At 40.5% G+C, this 26,382-nt stretch overlaps 1 protein-coding gene and 1 pseudogene across 3 annotated transcripts in view; both read left to right on the top strand.

Annotated features, from left to right (window-relative positions):
- Zik1 (zinc finger protein interacting with K protein 1) overlaps positions 1 to 19,999 on the top strand; it is a 46,792-nt gene extending 26,793 nt beyond the window's left edge. Inside the window, exons 4-12 of one of the 3 annotated variants that reach the window (NM_001446371.1) lie at positions 2,703 to 2,848; positions 4,274 to 4,397; positions 4,886 to 5,074; positions 6,656 to 6,699; positions 10,788 to 10,908; positions 10,990 to 11,160; positions 11,773 to 11,811; positions 14,202 to 14,328; positions 16,211 to 19,999. In NM_001446371.1, coding sequence (NP_001433300.1) covers positions 11,797 to 11,811; positions 14,202 to 14,328; positions 16,211 to 17,451 — 1,383 coding nt within the window. In that variant the 5' untranslated portion in view covers positions 2,703 to 2,848; positions 4,274 to 4,397; positions 4,886 to 5,074; ... (2 more) ...; positions 10,990 to 11,160; positions 11,773 to 11,796 and the 3' untranslated portion in view covers positions 17,452 to 19,999. Of the gene's footprint in view, positions 1 to 2,702; positions 2,849 to 4,273; positions 4,398 to 4,885; positions 5,075 to 6,655; positions 6,700 to 10,787; positions 10,909 to 10,929; positions 11,161 to 11,772; positions 11,812 to 14,201; positions 14,762 to 14,881 lie in introns of those variants that run through there. The other 2 variants (NM_001446370.1, XM_087557536.1) reach the window with 2 other exon arrangements.
- A 1,358-nt stretch (positions 20,000 to 21,357) lies between these two features.
- Positions 21,358 to 22,460, top strand: Bud23-ps3 (BUD23, rRNA methyltransferase and ribosome maturation factor, pseudogene 3; annotated as a pseudogene).
- Positions 22,461 to 26,382: the final 3,922 nt, after the last annotated feature.

The following is a 26,382-nucleotide window of genomic DNA, read 5'->3' as shown; positions in this document are numbered from 1 at the left end:
CAAAAGTTCCACCAGAGAACTACTAAAGCTGATAAATAGCTTCAGTAAAATGGCTGGGTATAAAATTAACTCAAATAAATCAGTAGCCTTCCTCTACACAAAAGAGAAACAAGCCGAGAAAGAAATTAGGTAAACGACACCATTCATAGTAGTCCCAAATAATATAAAATACCTTGGTGTGACTTTAACTAAGCAAGTGAAAGATCTGTATGATAAGAACTTCAAACCTCTGAAGAAAGAAATTTAAGAAGTTCCCTAAGATGGGAAGATCTCCCATGCTCATGGATTGGCAGGATGAACATAGTAAAAATGGCCATTTTACAAAAACCGATCTACAGGTTCAATGCAATCCCCATCAAAATACCAATCCAATTCTTCAGAGAGTTAGACAGAACAATTTTCAAATTCATCTGGAATAACAAAAAACCCAGGATAGCTAAAACTATCCTCAACAATAAAAGGACTTCTGGGGGAATCACTATCCGTAACTCAAGCAGTTTTACAGAGCAATAGTGATAAAAATTGCATGGTATTGGTACAGAGACAGACAGATAGACCAGTGGAATAGAATTGAAGAATCAGAAATGAACCCACACATGTATGGTCACTTGATTTTTGACAAAGGAGCCAAAACCACCCAATGGAAAAAAGATAGCATTTTCAGCAAATGGTGCTGGTTCAAGTGAAGGTCAACATGTAGAAGAATGCAGATCAATCCATGCTCATCACCCTATACAAAGCTTAAGTCCAAGTGGATCAAGGACCGCCACATCAAACCAGATGCACTCAAATTAATAGACGAAAAAGTGGGAAAGCATCTCGAACACATGGACACTGGAGAAAATTTCCTGAACAAAACACCAATGGCTTATGCTCTAAGATCAAGAATCAATAAATGGGATCTCATAAAACTGCAAAGCTTCTGTAAGGCAAAGGACACTGTTGTTAGGACAAAATGGCAACCAACAGATTGGGAAAAGATCTTTACCAATCCTACAGCTGAGGGCTTATATCCAAAATATACAAAGAACTCAAGAAGTCAGACCACAGGGAGACAAATAACCCTATTAAAAATGGGATTCAATCCTAGTAAGATCACCAGTGGAAGGGGAAGCCCTTGGTCCTGCTAAGACTGAACCCCCAGTGAACATGATTGTTGGGGGGAGGGCACCAATGGGGGGGAGGGTGGGGAGGGAAACACCCATAAAGAAAGGGAGGGGGAGGAATTAGGGGGATGTTTGCCTGGAAACGGGGAAAGGGAATAACATTCGAAATGTAAATAAGACGTAATCAAGTTAATAAAAAAAAATGGGATTCAGAGCTAAACAAGAATCACAGCTGAGGAATGCCGAATGGCTGAAAAACACCTAAAGAAATGTTCAACATCTTTAGACATAAGGGAAATGCAAATCAAAACAACCATGAGATTTCACTTCACACCAGTGAGAATGGCTAAGGTCAAAAATTCAGGTGACAGCAAATGCTGGCGAGGATGTGGAGAAAGAGGAACACTCCTCCATTGTTGGTGGGATTGCAGACTGGTACAACCATTCTAGAAATCAGTCTGGAGGTTCCTCAGAAAACTGGACATTGAACTACCTGTGGACACAGCTATACCTCTCTTGGGCATATACTCAAAAGATGTCCCAACATATAACAAAGACACATGCTCCATTATGTTCATAGCCACCTTATTTATAATAGCCAGAAGCTGGAAAGAACCCAGATGCCCTTCACCAGAGGAATGGATACAGAATATGTGGTATATCTACACAACGGAATATTACTCAGCTATCAAAAACAATGACTTTATGAAATTCATAGGCAAATGGAACTAGAAAATATCATCCTGAATGAGGTAATCTGATCACAGAAAATCACACATGGAATGCACTCATTGATAAGTGGATATTAGCCCAAATGCTTGAATTACCCTAGATGCACAGAGCACATGAAACTCAAGAAGGATAACCAAAGTGCAAATGCTTCATTCCTTCTTTGAAAGGGGAACAAGAATACCGTTGGGAGGGAATAGGGAGGCAAAGTTTAGAACAGAGGCAGAAGGAACACCTATTCACAGCCTGCCCCACATGTGGCCCATACATATACAGCCACCAAACTAGATAAAATGGATGAAGCAAAGAAGTGCAGGCCGACAGAAACTGGATATAGATCTCTCCTGAGAGACACAGCCAGAATACAGCAAATACATAGGTGAATGCCATCATTAAACCACTGAACTGAGAACGGGAACCCCTTTGAAGGAGTCAGAGAAAGGAATGAAAGAGCTTGAAGGGGCTCGAGACCCCTTATGAACAACAGTGCCAACCAACCAGATCTTCCAGGGACTAAGCCACTACCCAAAGACTATATATGGACTGACCCTGGGCTCCAACCTCATTGGTAGCAATGAATAGCCTAGTAAGAGCACCAGTGGAAGGGGAAGCCCTTGGTCCTGCCAATACTGAACCCCCAGTGAATGCGATTGTTGTGGGTAAGGACGGTAATGGAGGGAGGTTGGGGAGGGGAGCACCCATAGAGAATGGGAGGGGGAGGGGTTAGGGGGATGTTGGCCCAGATACCAGGAAGGAGAATAACAATCGAAATGTAAATAAGAAATACCCAAGTTAATAAAGATGAAAAAAAAAAAAAGAAAAAAAAGTCCTGATTAACTGATTCTTCTTTCAATGCTCTTCTTTCAGCGTCTGGTGTGAGAAATTGGTCAGGATTTCAAAACAGATCTGTACTTCCAGATTACAGCTATTGGTGCTTTGCAGCAGGCAAGAGAGGCCTATCTGCTTGGCCTTTTAAGATACCAACCAACTTGTGTGCTGTCCATGCCAAACGGGTAACAATTATGCCAAAGATATCCATCTAGCATGCTACATACACCGAGAATGTGCTTACTAGTCCACTATGAGGGGAAACATTTGATTCTCAGAAATTTTTTTTTCTTCTTCCTGTTATCAGTTCTGAATGTTAGAAATTTTTTCCATGGTGTCAAAGGTACCTAAGTATATGATAGAGTAGAAACATAGTGGACAGAATCAGGTATTGGCAGTTTCTTCACAATCATTTGTGTTTAAGTTTTTCAATACAAAAGTGAGCTATAAAGCATTAATACAAGCAAAATATTTCAGTAAACACTTTGTAAAAGTTCAATTTTATAACAATTATAACCTGTTAAAATAAAAAAAAGGAGCTGGGAGGACAGTGGGAAGAGATAGTTATAGCTGTCCTGCACATTATTGGGGCAAGCCTTTAGAGAAATCCTTTGAAATAATTCCACACTACCTGATTCAGTTTGACTTAGCCTATATACCAAGGAGCCAAGTCCTCAGTTGAATCATATGTTTACCTTGCAGCTATTGGTGGGAGAAGGAAGAGGAGGAGATGGGACAGTAGTGCTTTTTACCCTGCCCAAGTTGATTACATAGTCTATTATGTTCTGTGCCCTTGGAAACCAATCACAATAGAAGTCAGTAGAACTGTTTTGTGTATTTACCCACAATAAGCTTGGACCTGAACAAACCACCCAAAAGGACTTCCTGCACCTCTGTATACACTTTTATGGTATTTATTTTATAAGCTGTTCCTGGAATAGACCCCAACATAAGAGACACCTGCACCAATATAAGAAAGTATTTGGAGTAAGACTTACATTTTGAGTTGGGGGTCAGTAAAGTTTAAGTTCCCAAGGCCTCCCTGGTAACTGACATCCTATTTGCAGAAAGAGACATGTACATGGATAACTGGAATCCTTGTTGGCAAGTTAAGACATGAATGTTAGACAAGTCATATCCTGGTTGACAAATGAATGTTAGGCAAGGCAAGTTCCCTACCACAGTTGAATGTCCTAACCAATGGGAGCAGGATACGTGTACAACAAAGATAATATTCTAGGAAAATCCCTTTTCCCTAAGCCCACATTGATGGAATAACTTAACACACTTGTTTGTAGAGTTTAGGTTTAAAAGCCTGTAAGGTTTTAACTTAAGCTCACAACTAGCTCTCAAGTTGGGTTTGTGACCCTGATTTTGGGGTATATGATCAATAAACTATTTCTGTCTGATTGAGATCAGTGTTCATTTGTTTGTGCGGTGACTTCTGGATCACAACAAGGACCATTATGAGAGTGGGAATTAGTGTCACCAGTGATCTCCCCTGGTGGGTACTAGGGAAGTATTTCAGGGGAAGAATGACTTTGGGGATTATGTGTTGAACAATGGATCCTAAGAGGTGATAATGGAAAACTCTGCTCATATCATGACAGGACTTTGTCACCTTTAAGGATGTCGCCATCTTATTCTCCAGGGAGGAGTGGAGGCTCCTCAATAAGTCTCAGAAGCAACTGTGTGATGCTGGAGAACGTTACTTTGCACTTGTAACTTCATTGGGTAAGACACCATACCCACCCAGCCCATCCTTGAACTTGTCTGTACTTGTTTGTTTTTCCCATAGAGAAAGCTTTGCAATTTCCAGAGCAAGATGTTGGGTTCCATTAACTTCTCCACTGTATTCTTACTTATGTAAGAATTAGTTATGTGCCCTAACCTAAACAGTACCCAGACTAGTCTGGGCCTTAGGAACCCTGATCAGTAAAATAAGACTCTTCTTATTTATATACTTCATTTTGTGGTTACTGTAACCTAGATATGTGGGACTGTAGAAGAGCATTTCTTTTCCTCTTTGTAAATGCTAACTCTTTATGACTGCTACAGTTGGAAATGACAGGCATTGGCATGGTTGATATTTATTTACTCAAGACAACAACATGTTGCCAATACTTCCTTCAATTATATCATTTTCCATCCTGGGCATTTTATAAGCTGAGTCTTTTGGGCCAATCCCGGAGGCTCATCTACTCTGCTTGTCTTTCTCTTAGGATTTGCTTCAAGATGGTTCTGTGCAGATTTCTGGCAAGGAGCCTGGGGATAGCTCTGGATGCTTTACAGTGAGGTGCAATCACAGAGGACCTTGATGAGTTGTCCAGTCAAAAAGGGAGACTTGTTTCCTGTTGCTCTGTACTACCTGCTGTGTGGCATTTTCCACTACTCATATATTTACACTTGAGGTATCCATAGATGTTTAATATTCCTTGAACATAATAGATTGTCCTTAGGTTTACTCGGATTTTCCTGTCTCTGAGCATCAGTAACCTTCAATACCTAAGTCCTATGTCTCTAGACAATAAGGTCTTACTTATCGAATGCTGTTGACTGAAGAATAAGTTGCATCTCATGTATGTGATATAATTGAACCTTGTGTCCTTTGTCTCATTAAGTCTCCACATTTTGTGATATTGACCTAACATTCCCTGGCAGTCCCTTTCCATGAATCTACTTCCCTCTTCTTCACTAAAGCACACTGTGGCCTCAATCCTTGAGATGTGAGTCATGAGACTTTTTAAATCTTGTGTGAAGTGTACCTGGAGGATTCTACCTGTGGAGGTGACTGAGTAATAATTATACAGAGAGCTTAGTAACACTGATGTAAGATAGTGGGTGATCATGTGAGAAGTACCTAGTGATTTGGAGGCAAAAGCGAGAGTTGATGGGAAACATTAAGTTATAACCACCATTAGAGTTGCCTCTTGAAAAGCAGAACCTGGTAATCAGTTTAGTATTGATCAATTTAAATAATCACTGCAGGTTTGTGGGCCAGTTGGCCTCACGTATCTTTTACCTGAACTCACGATGATTAAGGGAAGGAATATTACATCTTGAAGTGTCTAAGAGACAGAAAATAATAACATAGAAAATATGGGCTCTTGACTGGTTTCACTGCATATAAATCCTATAGTTCTAGTGATGCCTTTTGTCATCTCTTAAGCATTGCCTTTCCTAGAGGCAGAAAACCTCTCTGCTGACAGCAGAATTTTAAAAAAGAAAATCCAAGTAACCAGTCTTCCTGTTTTGCTCAGGCTCAGCCTGAACACCTTAGCTAAAAGAGTTCTCCAGCATCAGTCTCCAAGATAAGTAGGATAGCAGACATATACCATCATGCCTTGCTTTTAGGCAAGTTTCTGAAGATACCTGAAAGTCAACCCATGGTTATATTGCTCAGTGGTACTTGACCTAAGATATGTAAAGCCCCAGGACAGTGGTTCTCAACTTTACTAATGCTGTGACCCTTTAAAACAGTTTCTTATGCTCTAGAGACTCCCCACTCCAAAATTACTTGTTTATTCTTGACAACTGTAACTTTTGTACTGTTAAGAATTGTAATGTAAATATCTGATATGCAGGATATCTGATATTTGTCCCCCAAAATGGTCACAATCTATAGGTTGAGGACTGCTGCCCTGGGGTGATTCTTGGCGCCATGGGGGGGGACTAAAAATGAAAAAAATTACATTATCTATAGGACTGTGGGTATAGTTTAGTTGTAAACATTTGGCCAGCAAGCATGAAGCTGTGGGTTTGATCACTAATACACCGAGAAAGCTGGTAAATATCTGTTGAGGGAGGATTCGTCATAATCCGTGACTATATCAGTGTTGAAGTTAACATGGGATATATAAGAACTTATCCAGAAAGTAAAATAAAAAGTAATAAAATATATAGGTAAATAACTTTGTGAAAATATCTTTTGAATGATCAATACTCATTTATCTTAATAAATATTTGTTTTATAGTAATTTCTCTGTTTTCAGATTGCTGGCAAGAAATGGATTATGGAAAGCTACCTTTTGATCAGGTATCTGTAGAAGGATTGCCACTGGTCAGGACTCCAAAAGCAAGTCCAACTAAGTAACTGTCTAACCTGTGTACATATATGTGCTAGTCTTAAAAGGTATTTTGCATCTGGTCAATCAACTTAGGCAGATCGGTACATAGAAAACCTTCCCCAGGACTGGAATCATCCTAGCTCAGAAAACTCCTTGAAAAAAGACTAGGATACATCCTCACAGGGTGAGTATTATAGAATCCGTGAGTCATAAAAGCCCTTTCCCTCTGAAGAAATCAGAGAGAATCTCCCAGCTGCATTAGACAATATTCGTCCAACGACTATCCCCACTTGTAAGCAACCAAACCTATTCACTGAATGTGTAGAGCACTTTCAAACTAAAGCAAGGCATTCTAAGCAGGGTGTATTCAGAGAAGCTGCCAGCCATAAACCCATTCAGGATCACCACCCAAAAACTAATGATGGAAAAAGACATTCTGAATCTACCAAATGTGGGAAAGTCCACCATTCCAAAGACTCTCCTACTCCACCTATAAAGTCCACCATAGAGAAAGGTCTTAATAGTGCAGTGAATACGGAAAGTCTTTTAGCCAAACTTCCCACCTAAAAAATATCTCAGAATTCACACGGGTGAAAGGCCTTATGGGTGTGGAGAATGTGTGAAACCATTTACCCAAAGAGATACCCTCATTGAACATTACAGGGTTCACATGGGAGAAAAACCCTGTGCGTGTGATGAATGTGGAAAATCTTTTAGGCACATTTCCAACCTTACTGAACACCTCAGAATTCACACTGGAGAAAGGCCTCATGAGTGTGATGAATGTGGGAAGTCCTTTGGGTGCAGTCAACTCTTGTTTGGCACCAGAGAATTCATACAGCTGAAAAGCATTATGAATGTGATGAATGTGGGAAGTTCTTTACACAGAGCTTGAACATAGGATGATTCACACTGGAGCCAGGCCTTATGGGTGTCATGAGAATGGGAAATTCTCTAGCAAAAGAGGCACTCCAAACAAACATCAGAAACCTCACACTGCAGAAAAGCCTCATGTGTGTGGGGATTGTGGCAAAGCATTTATTTACAAATCTAAGCTTGTTTGACACCAGAGATCTCACACTGGGGAGAAGCCATTTGAGTGCAAGTAATGTGGGATTTTTTTTTCTCACGAAACCAATGGTCTTATGCAACACCAGAAACTTCACACTGGATTAAAGCCTTATAAATGTGGCCAGTGTGGTAAGCCTTTTGTCCAAAAGTTTCAACTCTTTCAACACCAGGTAGTCCACACTGGAGAAAGGCCATATCATTGTGGCAGATGTGGGAAATCATTTCCTCAGTAGCCCACTCTCTTTCTCCACCGAAAAATTTCACACCATGGAAATGCCTTATGCAAATAACATGCATAAGAGCATCAGTTCCAGGTTTAAAGGCTAGCTTGTGGAAGTTTATACTGTGCTCAAGAAGATGTAGCCCTGCAGGGAATGTTCTGTTTCGTTGTTATTGATGTTGTTTTTCCAGTATTAACTTTTATAATGGAACTACTTACCTGAAGGTGAACCTTATGTTTATAAACATCCATGGCTTTTGTATTCCTTACCAGTTCAGGCATGGGTACTGCTTACAAGAATTGCTCCATATGTGCAGGTGTGATTCCGGCCCTTATTGGAATTAAACTCATGCCATGTTCCCTGGTAAAGACCATCTTCCTCCATCAGCTTGTTTATTGCTCTTTAGTCATCTCAACATGCTAAGGAAGGGCAAACATTTGAATGTTCCACGGAGGAAATCCCGAGCAGAGCAGGGGTGGTTTCTTTTCTGACTAATTGAAACCCATCTGTCATAGTTTTTAACTAGTAGGACCCAGTGTTCAATTAGCTGGTGACTTCCAGCAATGCCTTTTTCTTCCTCATAGAAATCAATCTCACACTGACCTTGTGGTTATTTTTTTCCAGCGTTCCATTTACAACCTGGTGACTACCAACATCTAGTCTACACACCAGCAAATATTTTACTGTTGAGTCTACCTGTAGTCATTGGAATTCTGGTTACAATTCTCAGTGGGAGGAGACAAATTTGGCCTCTGCATAGATCAATAATAGCTTTTGTGGGAATCTCACTTTGTCTTGTATGCACAGGAGAGCTGAAAGTAGTTTTCATTATTTCTTTTATCTAGTTTGTTTTCCTACCTAAGGCCTAGGCACCATGTGGGACTTTGTGGCCTTCATAGCTCCATTTTGGAGAAACCAGATGTCACTGAAGAGGGTTTCTTTTTTCTCCACTTTTCTTTTTTCTTTTTTAAAAAAGAATTATTTATTTATTATATATAAGCACACAGTAGTTGACTTCAAACATATCAGAAGAGAGCACCAGATCCCAGATATTTGTGAGCCACCATTCAGTTCCTGGGAATTGAACTCAGGACCTTTGGAAGAACAGTCAGTGCTCTTAACCACTGAGCCATCTCTCCAGCCCTTTTCTCCACTTCTAATGACAGCTCTTACACACACCTGTTTAGGGGCTGACATTATAAAGGGCAAGTTTCCACCTGCCATATGAGGAGATACATGTCCTCATGTGTGTTGATTCACCTGGTGTTCCTCAGGCTTAGTAAGAGCCAGATGTGATACCTGGTAGGAAATGAAATATGTGATAAACAGGAAGTGCGAGAGCTTTACAACAAAACAAGCGGCTTCTGCCTGTTGGGACAACTCACAAGTCTAGTGACTCCGCCTTCATTTAGTTCTACAGTCTCCCTAAAATGTATAATAATGTATCTATAGCTTTGTTGTATGACTGTTCACTGTGAGATTGAAACATTCTATCCTTAAGCAGGCAGTTAAGACAATGCAAAATAGCTTCAGAAAGTCCAGTAACTTGAGGAGATTTGCTAGGCATATTTTTCCTTAGAGAAGTAAACCAAGCCGCAAAGAAGACTGAGACCAGACCAGTTTCCTAAAAGAAGCCGAGAGCCTAGCTGCCTGGAAGTTTAGACAACTGAGTATCTTCTGAAAAGCATTCTCCAAACTGTTGACTTGGCTTTCCATGTTGGTATTTGTTGATATTTTAGTTTGATTCATGCTATGTAGCCGTGCTAGCCCAGAACTAGTGATCCTCTTACCTCTGAAATCTTTTGCAGTAATTGAATGGTGTACATCAGCATGAGTTACAACTTCAGCTATCTGGTCCTGAGATTGATGGATGCCAAATACACAAATATAGAGAAACACAAAACTTCACATGCTAAGAGTTTAAGATTTGCTTAAACTCTGTTCAACTTTGTCTTGTTGTAGTTGGGGACCATAGTAACCTTTAACATTAGTTTAGGACCAGTTGATGACTATGGCTCTCTACCTCCTTATGTGCCAGGGACTGTTTCCAAAAGACTGTGCCCTCAGGAGAGGGAGAGTTGCAGAACTTGTGGGCCTCACACAGATCCTGATTTATTTATTTATTTATTTATTTATTTATTTATTTATTTATTTATTTATTTATTTATTTTTCTGGAGTGGCAATTTCTGCCTCTCATTGATATTCCAGGCTTTTCAGCCAACTCTCTATAGCTACTGGATAGATTTGAAGTTTTGAGATCTGTGTGTGAATATTTGAAATTTTGAGATATGTGTGAGATCTGTGTGTGATCTTAGGGCAACACTGAAGAAAGGGCAAGTCAAGTACCGTGAAAGACAGGGGAGGTGTTAGAATGCCAAGGGAGTGGGATCTAAACAGACAACAGGGAAATGTAGGAGTCAAAACAGATTTAGATACATCTCCCCGCAAGTGTTTTCCAACAGTGAACCAGGAGGCCAAGTGCCCTAACGTAGTTCAAGACGTTAGGCATGGGCTCTCCCATCAGGGTGTCTGCCCAGCATTTGGGTACAAATGGAGACGCATTACTGCGTCCTCTGACTTGAGTTTATCTATATAACCACCACAGCCTTTTTTGACCTGCAGTTTAGCATCCTTGTATTCTTTTGTCCCAGGTTGGAAAACTGGGGTAGCTCAAGACTAGGGTCGAGGACTTCAGACGGAAAAGGGTTGTTTGCTAGCGTCCATGACATTTCCCAGCATCCATCCCTCTCGGTCTTTGTTCCAGGTGATGATGTTGCAGAGCTTCCCCACCCGGACTCATTTGTAGGAACTACGTTACCCAGAATGCGCTATTTACGGCGAGAAGAACTTGAGCCAATGAGCATTTAGGATAGTACGATCTTCAGGTTTGGATGGAGGGATGGGGCGGGGTTTCCGGCTGCTCTCTGTGGCGCTCATTTTAGCGGTTTTTGGGTCCCTCCTTTCAGATCATGTGCAAGATCCCTTTGTCCAGAGGTAGGGGATGAAGAGTCTCAAGGAGCGGTTCTAAGGGAGTGCACGGACAGTGGCAGTATTGTCCAGGTCCCCGGTCCCCATCTCCCCGTCATCTGCGCTCGCCTACTTGGATGACTGTGCCTAGGCTCATGCACCAGGCTTAGGTAAGTAATGCGACATCTGGGGCTCCCTTTCCCTCACCACTTACCTTCAAAGTCGGAGTTAAGGAGTTCACTTAAGTCTCTTCTCCCAAAATCCCTGCATTAATAGGAGTTCGTGAATCGGGTTTCCTATTTTGCAAAGCTACAGTGAGAAATACAGAGTGGGACAGCCAGGGCCATAGTGTGTGTAATTTCTTGAAGCGACGCTGAAAGGTGGAATATTTTGGCCCGTAATAATGAGATGAAGTGTTGTACCGTTTATTCCCATGACAGGAATTTGTGCTACGGGAAAACTACACAGACTTGAGTCTGAATATATATATTCGTGTGTGTGTGTGTATGTATGTATGTATGTATGTATGTATGTATGTATGTATGTATGTTCTCACCTCAGCTACTTTTGGGCCGCCCTAGTGTTTTCCAACCTGTGGGTGGATGGAGATATATCACAGGCCAACTGAGTCATTGTTCAAGTGCTCATGAATAAGTACCAGCACTGAGGAGGATCGTATGTAATGAGGACATCCCTATGTCACTTGCTCCTGGTTGGGAGAGGGTATGAAAACCTAAAGCTTTGGATCCCTGTCGTCATTCATGACATCTCTCATCTCACAGGTATCCACAACTGCAGAAGTGGATATGGCCCTCATGCAGGTGAGGAGAATATGTCTCAGGCTGTCATTGAGACATTTGTCTTGATCTAAAGGACCCTTAAGAAACTGAAGGTTGGAGTAGTTCCCTTTGGTAACAAACAATAGAATGTGCTATGTAAGGTTGACCCAGGCATTGGTATATGTAAATGATTGGAAATGAGTCCCACGTGGTGTGGTTCCTAGAACCCCAAATGTTTTCTTCTGGGTGAATTGAAAGCAGCAGGGCAAGACTCGAATCTGGAATGAATCTCAGTGTTCTGCTTTAGAGTGATGAGAGTAATTTAACATTTAGGGAAAGGAAAGGAGAAGAGGAAGGAGGTGATCTAATGTTAGTTACATAAGCCTCCATGTTTCTATAGTGTGGAGAACCTGGTTATTGTGAGGAAGGCACTAAGACCATGGGGTAAGCTGCTATATTAGTTCAGTAGAGTTAACAGTGACTAGACCAGGATGAAGTTTGAGGGAATGGTGGAAGTCTAGATTAGTTTCGAAATTAGAGCTGCTTAGAGTTTCAGATTTTAAAGAGGGGAAGATAATATCTATTCAGGCTCTAGGACAGTGATTCTCCACCGTTCTAATGCTGCTGCCACCCTTTAATATAGTTTCTCATGTTGCAGTGACCATCAACCATAAAAGTATTTTCATTGCTACTTCATAACTATGCTTTTGCTACTTTTATGAATTGGAACATAAATACCTGTGTTTTCCTGTGATCCTAGGCATCCCCAATGAAAGGGTCTTTAACCCCAAATGGGTCACAACCAATGAAGGAATATGTCATGAAGTGGGTGGCCTTATTTGAGAGGAAGTTTAAGATAGAAAATATCCAAATAAAATGCTACGTTTTTGGATAAATACTGACCAGCACTTTTGTTTTCCTTCATTGATTTTGAAAGTCCTTAGAAGTAGCCAAAAGGAGTTAAAATTTATTCAATATGGAAATGAACCTGATTACCAACTTTACATTACATTTGATGGTGTTTCCATCCTTCCAGATTTAAACGCCTAAAGCAGTGATTTTCAACCTTTTGAGTTGTGACCCATTTAGGGGTAGTTCTGTTTCTCATAATAGTAATACTATTAGCTATTCAGGAAAGGTGGAACAATGATTGAGTCTTGGGCATCTAGGTGGAAGTGATAGGCATTAGAAACACAGTTATGAGAGAACTAGTCATAGATGGACATGAGCAAGAGGATGATCCAAGTTTCCAAGGCTTAGGGCAATAAGGAAGTCAGCAATACGAAGTAGGTGTCCGGTGGTTAGAACTGAATGTTTTTGTTTTTTTCAAATGTAACTTGTTGAATACTATTCTGTGTGGCCTTTGAGAGATTTAGATTAAGTTAGGTGTAGGATTAGTGAGTACCCTTGGAACAAGATGCCAGAAAACTAGTTAGTGCTCCTTCGTCCATATGAGGCTATCAAAAGCAACCAGTGCTCTATAGTACCTTCACCAGAGACTGCCACTAATGGCTCCTTTACATCAGACTTAAAGTCTTTAGATCTGTGAGAAGTACATTTCTGTTGTTTATAAGCCACCTAGTTGATCGGAGTTTGTAGGAGCACCTGAACTATAGCACTGAGCATATTCACCATGCTGTCAGGTTTATGAACATTTTCTTGTGATCCTATGACTTTTGTGAAGTTTCATTCAGGCACATGGGTGAGTTGAGGTACGCAGATCTGTATCTGTGAGTTTACTGACCATGGTGTACAGAGCCAATGAGGTTTTGAACCACCGAGTAGAAATGATTAAGAGCAAATGTAAGGCTGTGACAGTTGAGGGCATGTTGAAGATCAGCAGAAATAGAAGACAAGTGTGTGGCAGACTGCAGGTGATTCTGGGTAGCTAAGATTGAAGCAAAGAACAAATGGTCTTTGAAGCAGGATCCTGGACTGCTTTTAACAGTCGGGGCTATTGGAGGTTTAGAGTATTACTTGATCTTGTTTTATATTTGCCTATTGCTCTCTGAATGCTGTGTGCTAAATATGTAGGGAAGATCGCGATATGGCTAAGATATGGAGAAGGGGTTTAAAAGATATGTGATTTTTTTTAAAAGCTAGACCCCTAACTTTGAGGATAAAAAGGTGAAGGGTGAACTCATCTGATTGTATCTAAGAGGGATCATCAGGATGACCCCTGAGAAATAGTCTGCCAAGGATAGGTATAGCCTTACATACCAGTTTAGATATATCATTCTATTTGCTATTGGTGCTAGGACACCAATACGGGAACTATTGGAATATAATGGTTACCAGAGGCAATGGGGCTTGGTATTGCTTTCAGGTAGGAATGTGGGGAGGAGGGAGAAGTGAGATAGATAAGTATGTTGGTATTCTTGGCAACATGGGGGTGAAGTTGACTATGGAATAAACTGTCCCTATTATGGCAGGGCTGTGTGACATTTCAAGATGTGGCCATTAGCTTCTCGCATGAAGAATGGAGACTTCTTGATGAGACTCAGAAGCTCTTGTACCTCAGTGTTATGCTGCAGAACTTTGCACTTATAAACTCCCAGGGTAAGACTTTCACATGTTCTTAGCATCCTCAGACCCTGTTATCTCTTTGTCCCTATAGGCAGAATGATCTTTTCCATACTAGACTTTGAGAGCTGTTAATTTCTGCATATTTTGGGTAATATATCTTATATGTGATAGTGTTGAACTGTGTCTACTTCCTCAAGTAGATCTCGAAGTAGCCCTCTTAGCAGCTTCTCATTGTATGGGAGATGGGTACCTTGTGGTCATCCTAATTAATGGGTGTCATCTTGCTTGTCTTGCCACTAGCTGTGTCTACAATCATGGCACTTTGCATAACAAGTGCTTAGCAATGACCAGCTTGCTTTTTTGTGGCTGCATGTGGCATGGCTTCAGTTTTTGGAGCCATGGATTGTTCTTGCTAGACATTGATTTTGGATATTTTGAAACTAATGTTTCCTTCCTGGGATCTAGAGTGATTTTTTTTTTTTTTTTTTTTTTTTTTTTTTTTTTTTTTGGAGCTGGGGACCAAACCCAGGGCCTTGCGCTTCCTAGGTAAGCGCTCTACCACTGAGCTAAATCCCCAGCCCCTTAGAGTGATCTTTTGTGAGATACTCTTGCTGAACACTTTTTATATTTTTTCTTTCTTATGGACCTTGTATCATGATGTCATATGTAGTAATAGCATTTCATGACGTCATGTAATGACATCAAGTTTGAAATCTGGTTCTTTTGAAAAGCCACAATGACTTCATAGCAGGCCTGGGTATAATAAGTTGTCGATGCCCCATGCCTTCACCAACATGGTACCGAGAATTGGGCGAAAGCCTGCGGGATTAAAGAAACACACACACACACACAGGTTATTTGTGTCAAGCCAGAAGAGGAAGGGGCTCCTGTAGCTTTATTCACCAAATATATACCCAAGTTCACCAGATAGAAAATATCTGGGAAGCACAGTGGGAAACCCTGGCTTTAGACTTCAGTAATGAAAGACCGACTACTGCCCTGAATTAACTAGGAGAAATCCAGGAAGACCAGCCTAAATCTCAAAGACAAAGGCTGAGAAGACAAAAGGCAGGAACGAATTGACCACCGCCCAGGTGTGGCCCAGGTGTGTTGGTACCAGGCCAGGCTGTTCCATTGTTAGGAACAAAAGGCTTCCACATGCTTCAGCAGGACTCAGCAGGGGTCAAACCCTGCAAGGGACCTAGAAGAGTCTGACAAGGGGGGTGAAACTTTGCCGGGGACCCAGGAGGCTCTGACAATAAGTGACATCTAGAAGAAGGCAAAACATCCAGGACATCTTCCAAAACATCCTGTATCCACTGATTTAGGTGCAAGTACTACCAACCAAGCCTTATTTTCATATTCTCTTCCCCAGACATGGTAGTGTTCTGTCTTCTAATGTTATCTTTGATCTCTGCCACCTGGGTACCCCTTTCTAGTCTCCACGTCTAGTCTTCTGTGCTATATACTGTTCTTCTGTGGTTCCTTTGTTGTTTCCATCACTACCTCACACAGGAATCTGAACACATGCTATATATTTTTTATTGGAGTTCTGAGGCTTGTGTGTAACCTGTCTCCTGTAAAGCTTACACTTAGCACCAGCAAATGACATATTATATACTCTGTCATAAATTTTAGAAATTTAGAAGCTAATCCATGATGAATGTATGACCTCTGTGTTTTAGTAACTTTTGGCCATTGGTAAAAGTTATTGGTTGTCCCCTTGTGGTTCATCTTGGCCTTTATTCAGTGAGGCCTTCCCAGTTCTGTTCTTTTTAGAGACTTGATGTTTCCATGCAGATCCTTCCTACCCAGCCCGTTGTCTTTGGGGAAAACATTGTGTGGAGTGTGTATGTGTTTGGGCTTCCTCCTCTGAGCATAATCAACATGCATTTCATCAGTAATTCTCTTTCAGGTTGTGGGCATAGAACAGAAGATGAAGAGCGGAGGGTTTCTACACGAGCGTCAAAGGTTTTGAGATCTGAGACAGTTCCATTCACACAAAAATCTCACCTCTGTGAAAAGTGTGTCCCAATTCTGCAAGACATTTTGTGCCTGCCTGGTTTACCTGGGCAGAAACATAGTATAGAAGCAAGTTCAGAAGTTGATCAGCACCAAAACCATAATACTACAGGAAAACCCTTGAAGAAGAATGCTGACAAGGCTTCATACCTATTCTACTTGTCAGCAAAGTCCTTCCCTAGTTGGGATGTTGAAAAGGACCTCCCAGACATACTGAGCCTTCTGAAGTCTCAGGTCTGTCCCAAAACTAAGAAGCCTAGGAAAAGCACTGATGATAGGAAAGAAACAAGTCATGAAAGTCACATGTCAGAAGAATGTCAAAGGCTTTCCAGTCAAAAGCAAACATTTGCTCACCACCCAAAAGCCTCCAATGGGAAGAAGCTTTATGAGTGCAGCAAATGCGGAAAGACCTTTCGTGGCAAATACTCCCTTGATCAGCATCAGAGAGTCCACACTGGAGAAAGGCCTTGGGAGTGTAGAGATTGTGGGAAATTCTTTAGCCAGACCTCCCACCTGAATGATCATCGTAGAATACACACTGGAGAAAGGCCTTATGAGTGCAATGAATGTGGGAAGTTATTTAGACAGAACTCCAGTCTTGTTGATCACCAGAAAACTCATACTGGAGCAAGACCATACGAGTGTAGCCAGTGTGGGAAATCCTTTAGTCAAAAAGCTACACTTGTTAAACATCAGAGAGTTCACACAGGAGAAAGGCCTTACAAGTGTAGTGAGTGTGGGAATTCCTTTAGTCAAAGTGCCATTCTTAACCAACACCGGAGAATTCACACTGGAGTAAAGCCGTATGAATGTAGAGAATGTGGGAAGTCCTTTAGCCAAAAAGCTACCCTTATTAAACACCAGCGAGTTCATACTGGAGAAAGGCCTTACAAGTGTAGTGAGTGTGGGAAATCTTTCAGTCAAAGCTCCATCCTTATTCAACATCGCAGAATTCATACAGGAGCAAGACCCTATGAGTGTAACCAGTGTGGAAAGTCCTTTAGCCAAAAGTCTGGCCTGATTCAGCATCAGGTAGTTCACACTGGAGAAAGGCCTTACGAGTGTGACACATGTGGTAATTCTTTTAGCCAATGCTCTAGTCTCATTCATCACCAAAAATGCCATAACGCTTAAGAAACCTCATGAAAGAAGCAAATGGGGATAAGCCTTCAACAGGAGGCCTAACATCATTTAGCTCCTCCAAATTCGTACTTGAGAAAAGCCTTAGATTTATAGGGAATGCCCTCTTCTTTGATCTTTGTGTTTTGTTTTGAAGTACCATGATACTATAGAACCTTCCCAAAGGATACAACTACTATCTGAGCTTGGCCTTCCAGCATCTAGGGGGAGTGACATTCCTCAGGAGTTCAGGCATGCATAAGCTGAGGAGCTGGTTTGCCCATACTGAACTGGCCAACATGCTTCCCATTTCTGTCAGTACTAGTGTTTATGGTAGAAGCCATCATTCTCTACCACGTGACCAGAGTACAATGATCACGCCATCATGGTAAGGAAAAGCCAACTGTGCAGATTGCCTGGAAGAACTCTTAAATGGAGTATTTATGGAGAATTCGTCCCCCAGTTTTAACTGATTAAAGTGTGGATATGACTAAGCTTTCACCAAGAAGATCAAATTTATTGTCTGCTGAAGGTGTCTATAATTTACTTACCTGCTTTAAAAAAAGTAGTTTTTAATCAGTGTCATGTGACAGGTAGGTGAATGTTTCCAGCCTTTCAATTACCAGTTGGTCACTGCCTTCTCCCCATTGCTCTGGTTTGTACACTGATAAATGCCTTATTCTTTAAGCTACCTTTACTCTTAAGAGTGCAGTTTACTAAGTGGGAAGGCTGGGAAACAGACTGATCCTTCTAGGGAAGGATGGACAGCTTTTATAGATGGTTTCAACTTGGTTTACCTCTGCAGGGACAGCAAAATGATGAAAGCAAATTTCTATTGCTTCCCAGGCCAACATCAGAAGCTACAGGAACTTCATTATTACAGTTTATGAACAACTGAATATGTATTCATATACATGAATATGTAGTTGGAAACTTTCTGTGGTCATCTCAAGAGGTCTGCTATTGTGATAAGCTCCTGTACTTGTGGGAATGGAATGAATTGGCTCTATTTTTCTCAGAAGATGTCCTTAAAATGCCCATGATGGAGAGAGGTAACTCATAAGGATGTACAAAAAATTTGCCCCAATAGCATTTATTCCGTAGGCACCAGCCTATAAGATGACCACTTATGAGGTGATCAGAGTTAGGTATAAACCATCTTTGGCATACAAAATATGGGTATAGTGTAGTCTTCAGCCATCCAGATGGCATATGGCTCTTGTAAAAGTGCACCCAGCAATCTTTGTCTTTTGCTGTATTCACAGGACTGAAAGATCTGTGAATGTATAATGGTGGAGGTCATTGTCAAAAACAATATGCCTTTGTGGGATATTGGAGTCTGACCTGACTGTTTACCTCCAGCCTTGTTATAGAGATAGGAAAATAAGGAGCTGGAGAGCCTGTAGTCTTAGAAAGTAGCTGTTGTAATTGCAGTCCAGGTGCTGCATTTGCAGTCTGGTATTGACAAAACTTCACTGCCAGTATTTCCTGTATTAACAAAGGATGCCATGAGGATAGAGTTCAATCAAAATGGGGGTTACTAAGACTTCTGGTTTCTGGAAAGTAGGAATTCTGAGCTTTGTATTTTAAGTAACATTTTATAAAGTTCATTGATATGTTAGTGTAATGCAGTCATCTCTGATTTACCCTTCAGAAATTTTTAAAATTCATCTTTGTGACTTACCTCATACCCTGTTAAAATCTTTCTTGTGTTCCCAGGCTTATAAGTGTTCAGTAACTTACATTTTGTTTACAAGAGTGCAGTTTATGAAGGAAAACAAAAGTTCTTTTTTTTTTGTTAGATATAATGTGTTTTAGGAAGTCATAAATATTTTGACATTTATCACTACTGCTTTTTAAATAACTTTATACTGTTATACCATGTTTGGTTTTTTAACTATACAGCAATCTGTTGACCTATTCATTCGAGTCTTGGTTGAATCCTTTCTTGAGCTGTTATGTTTAAGACTAAAATGGATATAAGCATATTACTCAGTGTGCTCGTAGCATTTTTTAATTCTTCTTGAGCCAGGAATTTAGTATATGTGAATGCTTTCATTTTTAAGAAAGTGTCAAACTGATGTAGATTGGTGTAGACTCGTGGTTCTCAACCTTCCTGATGCTGCAGTTCTTTAATATATTTTCTCATGTTGTGGTAACCCTCAACTGTATAATTACTTTTGTTGCTACTTCACGAGTATAATTTTGCTGCTGATATGACTTGTAAATATTTGTGTTTTCCTATGGTCATAGGTAACATCTGTGAAAGGGTCATTTAACTCCCAAAGGGGTCACGACCCACACATTGAGAACCACTGATGTGCAAAGTAAATGAACATTCTTGCTAGTGCTTAGTGTGGTTAATGTGTTTGTTTTGAGCCATTTTAATAGCTGTGTAATAACACATTGTATAGCCTTGTTGGCTTTTTTGGTGTTTTATGATACTGAATATTTTTGTGTTTATTTGCCAGCTGTATGTCTTTAAAACTTGTTATTCTGCCTATTTTCAGATGACAAATCCTGTTACTGTCCTTTTCATTAATAAATAGATGTACACTAACAATATGTATTAAGACTTCATTTATTCATTTTCAGTTTTTTTGATAGATTAGTCCTTGGTAAATGGGGGGAGGTGTTTATACTGGATCAATATTTTAACATTTTTTTCCCTTCTGTTCACAGTGGTAACAGCCATAGGCACTATATACTTTAAACATGGTCTGTATTATTAGCATATTCCCTGTCTCTTAAGTCTAGCTTTTTCATAAGAAGTAAATATGGGTTTTAGTATTTGTTCATTGCATTCCCACCTTTGGTCAATTCCAATCTGTGAAAATGATGTTAACATGCTGAGTGGGGAAAGGATATGCAGTAGTGGGTTTGGCTTATCTTCATTATGTTGATGCAGTCATGACAACTAACCTGAAGAACATGAATATGGAAGTAAAGCATTAGATCCTGACGGGTTTTCATTGTCATCCTTCCTTTGTAAAGTTGATTTAATGGAGGTGTAATTATCTTACTAAAATTTTATATGCACATTCATAGTTTCCATTTTGGTATACGTGCTTAAAAACAGGTTTCCTGATTTCCTTAATCTATCCCTCTGAATATGAAATGGGTATTAGAATATATTCAAAATTTCCAATGGATATTTTCACATATGCAAATAGTAAAGATTATGTGAGGAGGCTCTAAGAATCCTTATAGATTTTGTCATTAACTATATATATATATATATATGCATATTATCAAGTAGTTATTGTTTGTGTTGTGTCATGTAGTCTATGTTGGCCTTGAGCTCAATAGCTGAGAATGATTTTAGTCTTTAATTATTCTACCTCTACCTTTCTAGTGCTGTGGTTACATGTAGGCTAGGTAAATATCCAATCAACTAAGCTACATCCTAGTCCTGCATTTTGATATACCCCTAAATTCTGGTTTTTGTTACTTATTTATTTTTTATTTTTCATTGTGCTAATGTCATTTAACTTACTGTATACCTTGTGACTAGATACTGTATTACCATAATCAAAAGAAATAGAACTAATTGGAAATTATATGTAATTATAAGGAGAGTCAGGGTAAAATAGATTATACAAAGACTGAATAGTCCCAGAATGACTGGGATGTCCAGAAAACCAGTGTTACTCAGTCTAAGAAGCTGGAAGATTCAGAAAAATAGGACAAGTTGACTCACCCACAGTTTAGGTCTGAAGGCCTAGGGGCCCCTAGAGAATCACTATAGTCTGAGCCAGGTGGAAGTGGGTCTACAATTTCAGGACAGTCAGAAGAACTATATAGTGAACCCTATCTCAATAAATAAACAAATGAATGAATGTTGAATGATCTGCAGTCTGGTGTCCTTAAGTCGTTGCAGATTCAAAGAAAGGGAGGGAGGGGGAGAGAGACAGAGAGAGACAGAGACAGAGAGACAGAGACAGAGAGAGAACAAACTTACCTAGTTAAGAGGAATCAAGAGCCGCAGCGTATTGCCATCCCTTAGAGATGGCATCTCATAGCCGGAGACCCGAACACAGCAGACCTCCAGAGCTGTTTAATGACCCGAATGAAGCCTGGAAATACATTCGCAACTCACAGATGATTGACATCCAGACCAAGATGACTGAGCGAGCGCTGGAGCTTTTCTGTTTGCCAGAAGGTAAGCCCTCTTAACTGTTAGACATCAACAGTGGGTTTCTGGACTGAATGGAGATTATGTCTCAGAAGAGGAACACTATTGGGTGGGCATTGACATCAGCCCTGCCATGTTGGATGCCGCCTTGAACCGAGACACAGGGAGACCTACTGCTAGGGAACATGGGCCAGGGAGTACCTTTCAGACCGGGTTCTTCTGATGGCTTCCTCAGCTCTCTGCTGTGCAGTGGCTCTGCAACTCAAACAAGAAGTCGGATATCCCTGCCAGGTGCCACTACCACTTGTTTTCTTCTCTGTACCCTTGTCAGTGGGTCCTACAGCTGTACCCAGAGAACTAGGAGCAGCTGGATCTGATCACAAGCCAGGCCACGAGGGCAGGCTTCACTGTCAGTGTGGTGGTAAATTTCCCCAACAGAGCCAAAGCAAAGAAGTTCTACCTCTGTTTTCTTGGCCTTTCATCTCCCTGCCAAAGGGGCTGACTGAGAATTAGGATGCAGACCAGGCCTCCGAGTCTACTTTCATCAGTGAGCGGACTCCACAAAAGAAGGCAGAGAGGGACCTGGTGAAGAAGAGCCAGGAGTGGGTCTTAGAGAAGAAGGAGAGATGCAGGCACCAGGGTAAGGAGGTCAGACCTGACACCCAGTATCCTGGCTGCGAGCACAAGCCCCGCTCTGAGGGCCTGGGCACCCAGACCTGTGTCCAGTCCTGCAGAGGTCCCTGGCCACCCACTCTGTTCAGAGAGTGGAAGCTGTCTAAACCAGGACCTGCCTCTGAGGAATTTTCTGGATTGAAGGTTTAAGGTCAGCAGCTTGCAATATAGTATTTTAGAAAAGTTGGGAAGCTCTCAAAATATTTTTTTTTTCTAATTGTTGCAGGGATCTGGGTTTGGCAATCCCAACACCTGTAATCCCAACATTCTCCTGGGAATCTGAGACAAGAAGGTGGAAAGTTCCAGGCCAGTCTGGGCTACACAGCAACAACCTGTCTTAAAAAACCCAAAAGAAAAAAAAAATTCTAAGGATGTTTTATTTTGTCCTTAATGCATTAAATTACTTTCTAAAAAAAAATGGAGGAATCAGCTTGGTGGTTGTTTTATTGTTTGTATGGCAGCTTCACCCTTCTGGGTTTTGCTCATCAAATCCCCAAATGAGCAGTGCCATCAGTGTTGAGGGCCAGTCTTTCTCCTTTATTTTTTTCATCTGATGCCAATGACCTTGAGAAATACTGTTATAAATATGCCCAGAAAGAGCAGTGAGCTACGTCAGTGGCTAAAGCTGCTTGCCACCTAAGTTCACTCCCTCATATCTACAATGGTGGAAGAAAAAAATGACTTCTTCACGTCAGACACACACACACAACACACACACACACACACACACACACACACACACACACACACACACACACCACTAAATAAATGTTTTAGACCTCTTTCAGAAGTGTGCTATACCAATTTTCTAGGAATTTTTCAACCCATTTAACATAACTAAGATTCATAATGCCTAAGAAAATGATCGATGGAATCTATACAGAAGCTTAGTACAGTAGTACAATGTCCTACAGTGAGTCTGGGTTTTCTCTAGTCACAGTATATATTTAAACATCATTTCTATAATGCAATTTACTACCATACCACTGTTTAGAAACAAAAGAGTAAGTGGTGTATTTTAAAGTCATAAATGGAGTAGGAGGGTGTGTTCTGTAATAGTTTTAGAGCATTCCAATCTAGAGACAGTTACATAGTCCAATCTAGAGGCAGTTACATGGTTGGCACTAGTTGAAACAACTTGAATAAATATGTATTACACAGCTAAATTAAATATGATGTGATAAACATATATGACAGGTATATGGTATCAAATATGATGCAAACAAATATGTAGACATGCATATGTAAAATAACATGTAAAGTGGATGAGAGATCTTTAAGACAGAATGGTCAGACATTGATAACTACCAGCTTTCTAAGATTTTACCTGTATGTGAACTGAAGAAAGCCATGTGTGCTTCTTTGATCACACTGGATACCAGACCAGGTGTCTTAGAAACCCACCAAGAGTTTACTTGTGCCAAGAGCTTCCAATCATGTCACTTCCCCCCAACCGTCGCCAACATATTGCTTTTGTTTCTCCGTCATAGCAATCACCATGCTTGATTATTTTTTTTTCTTAAGCCAAACCTATTATCATTTTTGGTCTGATTTTTAAAAAGATTTTTATTATTTTGGAATAATAAAGTGGAATGTGAATGGAAATGTGCACAGCAGTGAGGGTGCCCATGAAGGTCAGAGGCATTGGATCCCTGCAAGCTGGAGTTAGAGAGTTATGACTGACTGAGTCCTGAGGACAGGACCCAGATCCTCACTCAGTGACGAATGTGTCCTTAACTTCTGAACCACCCAGCCCACAGTCTGTGTTACACGCTTGTAGTGAGAATTTTGGATCTTTTAAAAACTCGGGTGAATATGTTTTTGTTTAAATCCTAGATGTGGGATATGGGGCTGCTTCCGTTTGTCCTCAGTCATTGGTTATGATTGTCTCTTGATCTAGGATGGCCATGATATTTTGCCAGCCACAGATAATGTAATTATTGGGACTCCGGAGAGTGAATGAATGCAGAGCTTTGCAAGCAGCCAGACTTGCTTGAAAAATGGAAGAGGCTGCTGCCCCTCCCTGCTGGTCCTGGTTGTTGCTGTTGCGGTTTGACCAAAGAAGTTGGAGATATCTTGAAGTCGAAGATTGGACTTTCCCCAAGGAACCTAAGCACCCTAATTCACAGGAAGTATGTTATTTGTTGGCTAAAAGAGGTCTCCAACCCATTCTGCTCTAAGGTTCTGCTCCTACCTAGTGTTGTGGTGTTAGAACGGATTAAGGTGGAGTAGGGTTGGGAGGATTGTGGAGCTGTAGAGATGGCGCAGTGGTTAAGAGCACTGACTGCTCTTCCAGAGGTCCTGAGTTCAATTCCCAGCAACCATAAAGTCGCTCACAACCATCTGTAATAGGCATCTGATGCCCTCTTCTGGTGTGTCTGAAGACAGTGACAGTGTATCCACCTACGTGAAATAAAGCTTAAAAAAAAAGAACCCAGCAAAAATAGCCTAAACACGCCAACAAACACCCCACAAACACCCCATACCTCTGTAAACTGTGATTGGCCCTCCTCTTTTAAGCCTTACATCAGGTGTAATTTCTTTGGAAGAACTATGACAATATAGAATAACAAAGAGTTTGTGCTTGTGAAAGCCTTTGTGAATGCAGTAAATGCACAAGACTCTTTAGATAAAAGTCCTACCTCAGTAGACTCTGAGGTGATCACATAGATATAAAATTATATAAGTGAGTGCACACAGTCTCCATAAGAAACAATTTTCCTCATTTAATACGAAAGTATACACTGGAGAAAGGACTTATTAGTTTTTAAAATCTTACTATATTTTATTTCATTATTATTCAAATAAACAAATGAAACAATGAAAAATGAATTAATAAAAACCTAGTCACTAGGATAAATATTAACTACTGAACTGTCACTTAAACCTGCTAGAAGAGGAAAACTCAATTTTTCCAATATAGTGACACTGGTTATATCAGCCACTCCACGACAGGTCTCATGTTCAATAGTAGTTTCCAACATACAATGGGTTCCACAGGGGTGTGTGTGTGTGTGTGTGTGTGTGTGTGTGTGTGTGTGTGTGTTTATTTGGTTACAGTATTTTGTGTTTTGTTTGTTTTTTGGGGAGTGTTATTTTGTTTCCTTGGTATGGGGGGACTCGTGGTTTTGTTCAGTTTTTGTCTTTTGAGAAAAAAATCTCTATCTCTATCTATCTGTCTGTCTGTCTATCTATCTATCTATCTATCTATCTATCTATCTATCTATCTATCTATCTATCAGCCACATGATCCAGCCCTTGGCACTCTGGAATCTAAGGAGACCGCTCAGATACCTATACATAAACACACATGTATGCAATGCAGATGTTTCTCATCTGACGAACCGATTATATACAGACATATGCAACACAGACTATTTATAACGACAAATGGTATCTTGAAATGCGGGGCAGTAGAAGTAAAGGTGATTAACTGAAATGAGCTCATCTGAAAAGACAATTTCTATCTCCTGTGAAAGTTTAAAAAATGTGTTTGAAGTAGAATAGCAACTAGCACAGGTTTTGGGGAAGGAACAGCATGTTAGAGGTAGAATGGAAAATACTCAGAAGTATAGCTTGTGAACCAGTGAGTTTCTTGAAATTATTTTAGGAACTAGGTGAGAGGTTAGAGGAGCACAGTTGTCTGAAAGGCAGCTGGATGGCCAAGATCCATCCCATCATGGGTGATGACTGACAAAAGCTTCAGTTTCATCATTGTAGGTCCTGGCACAGCTTGCAGGCAGCTCACATAGAGAGTCTCCTCTAACCAGCAATTGTTTACTGTTTATAAAAGCTTTCACAGGGAATTTATGAATTTTGTAATTTTCTGAGCTTTGGAAATTTTATTAGCTTCTCAAATCTTATGAAGTTTCTCTCCTTCTCTTCCTTTCTGGATGCAGTGTTTTGATTCCAAGGAGGTAGCTGTGAAACAGACTCTCACTATGCAACTCAGACTGGCCTTGATTATCTTGTTGAAACAGCCCAAATCTTGCAGTTATAGCTGTGTATCACGCTGCCCAGCTTATATTCCTTGTCTTTGTTGGAGCTAACACATTGCAGAATTCCAGCATCCATACAATTTTGCATTTTTCATATGTCTTTCTTTCTGAATAGAAGTTATGTTGTGTGTTTGTCCATTA

The sequence above is a fragment of the Rattus norvegicus genome, chromosome 1 (genome assembly GCF_021556685.1).
Source record: "Rattus norvegicus strain SHRSP/BbbUtx chromosome 1, alternate assembly SHRSP_T2T, whole genome shotgun sequence".
Classification (NCBI taxonomy): Eukaryota; Metazoa; Chordata; class Mammalia; order Rodentia; family Muridae; genus Rattus; species Rattus norvegicus.
This window is presented reverse-complemented; position numbering and strand designations above follow the sequence as displayed.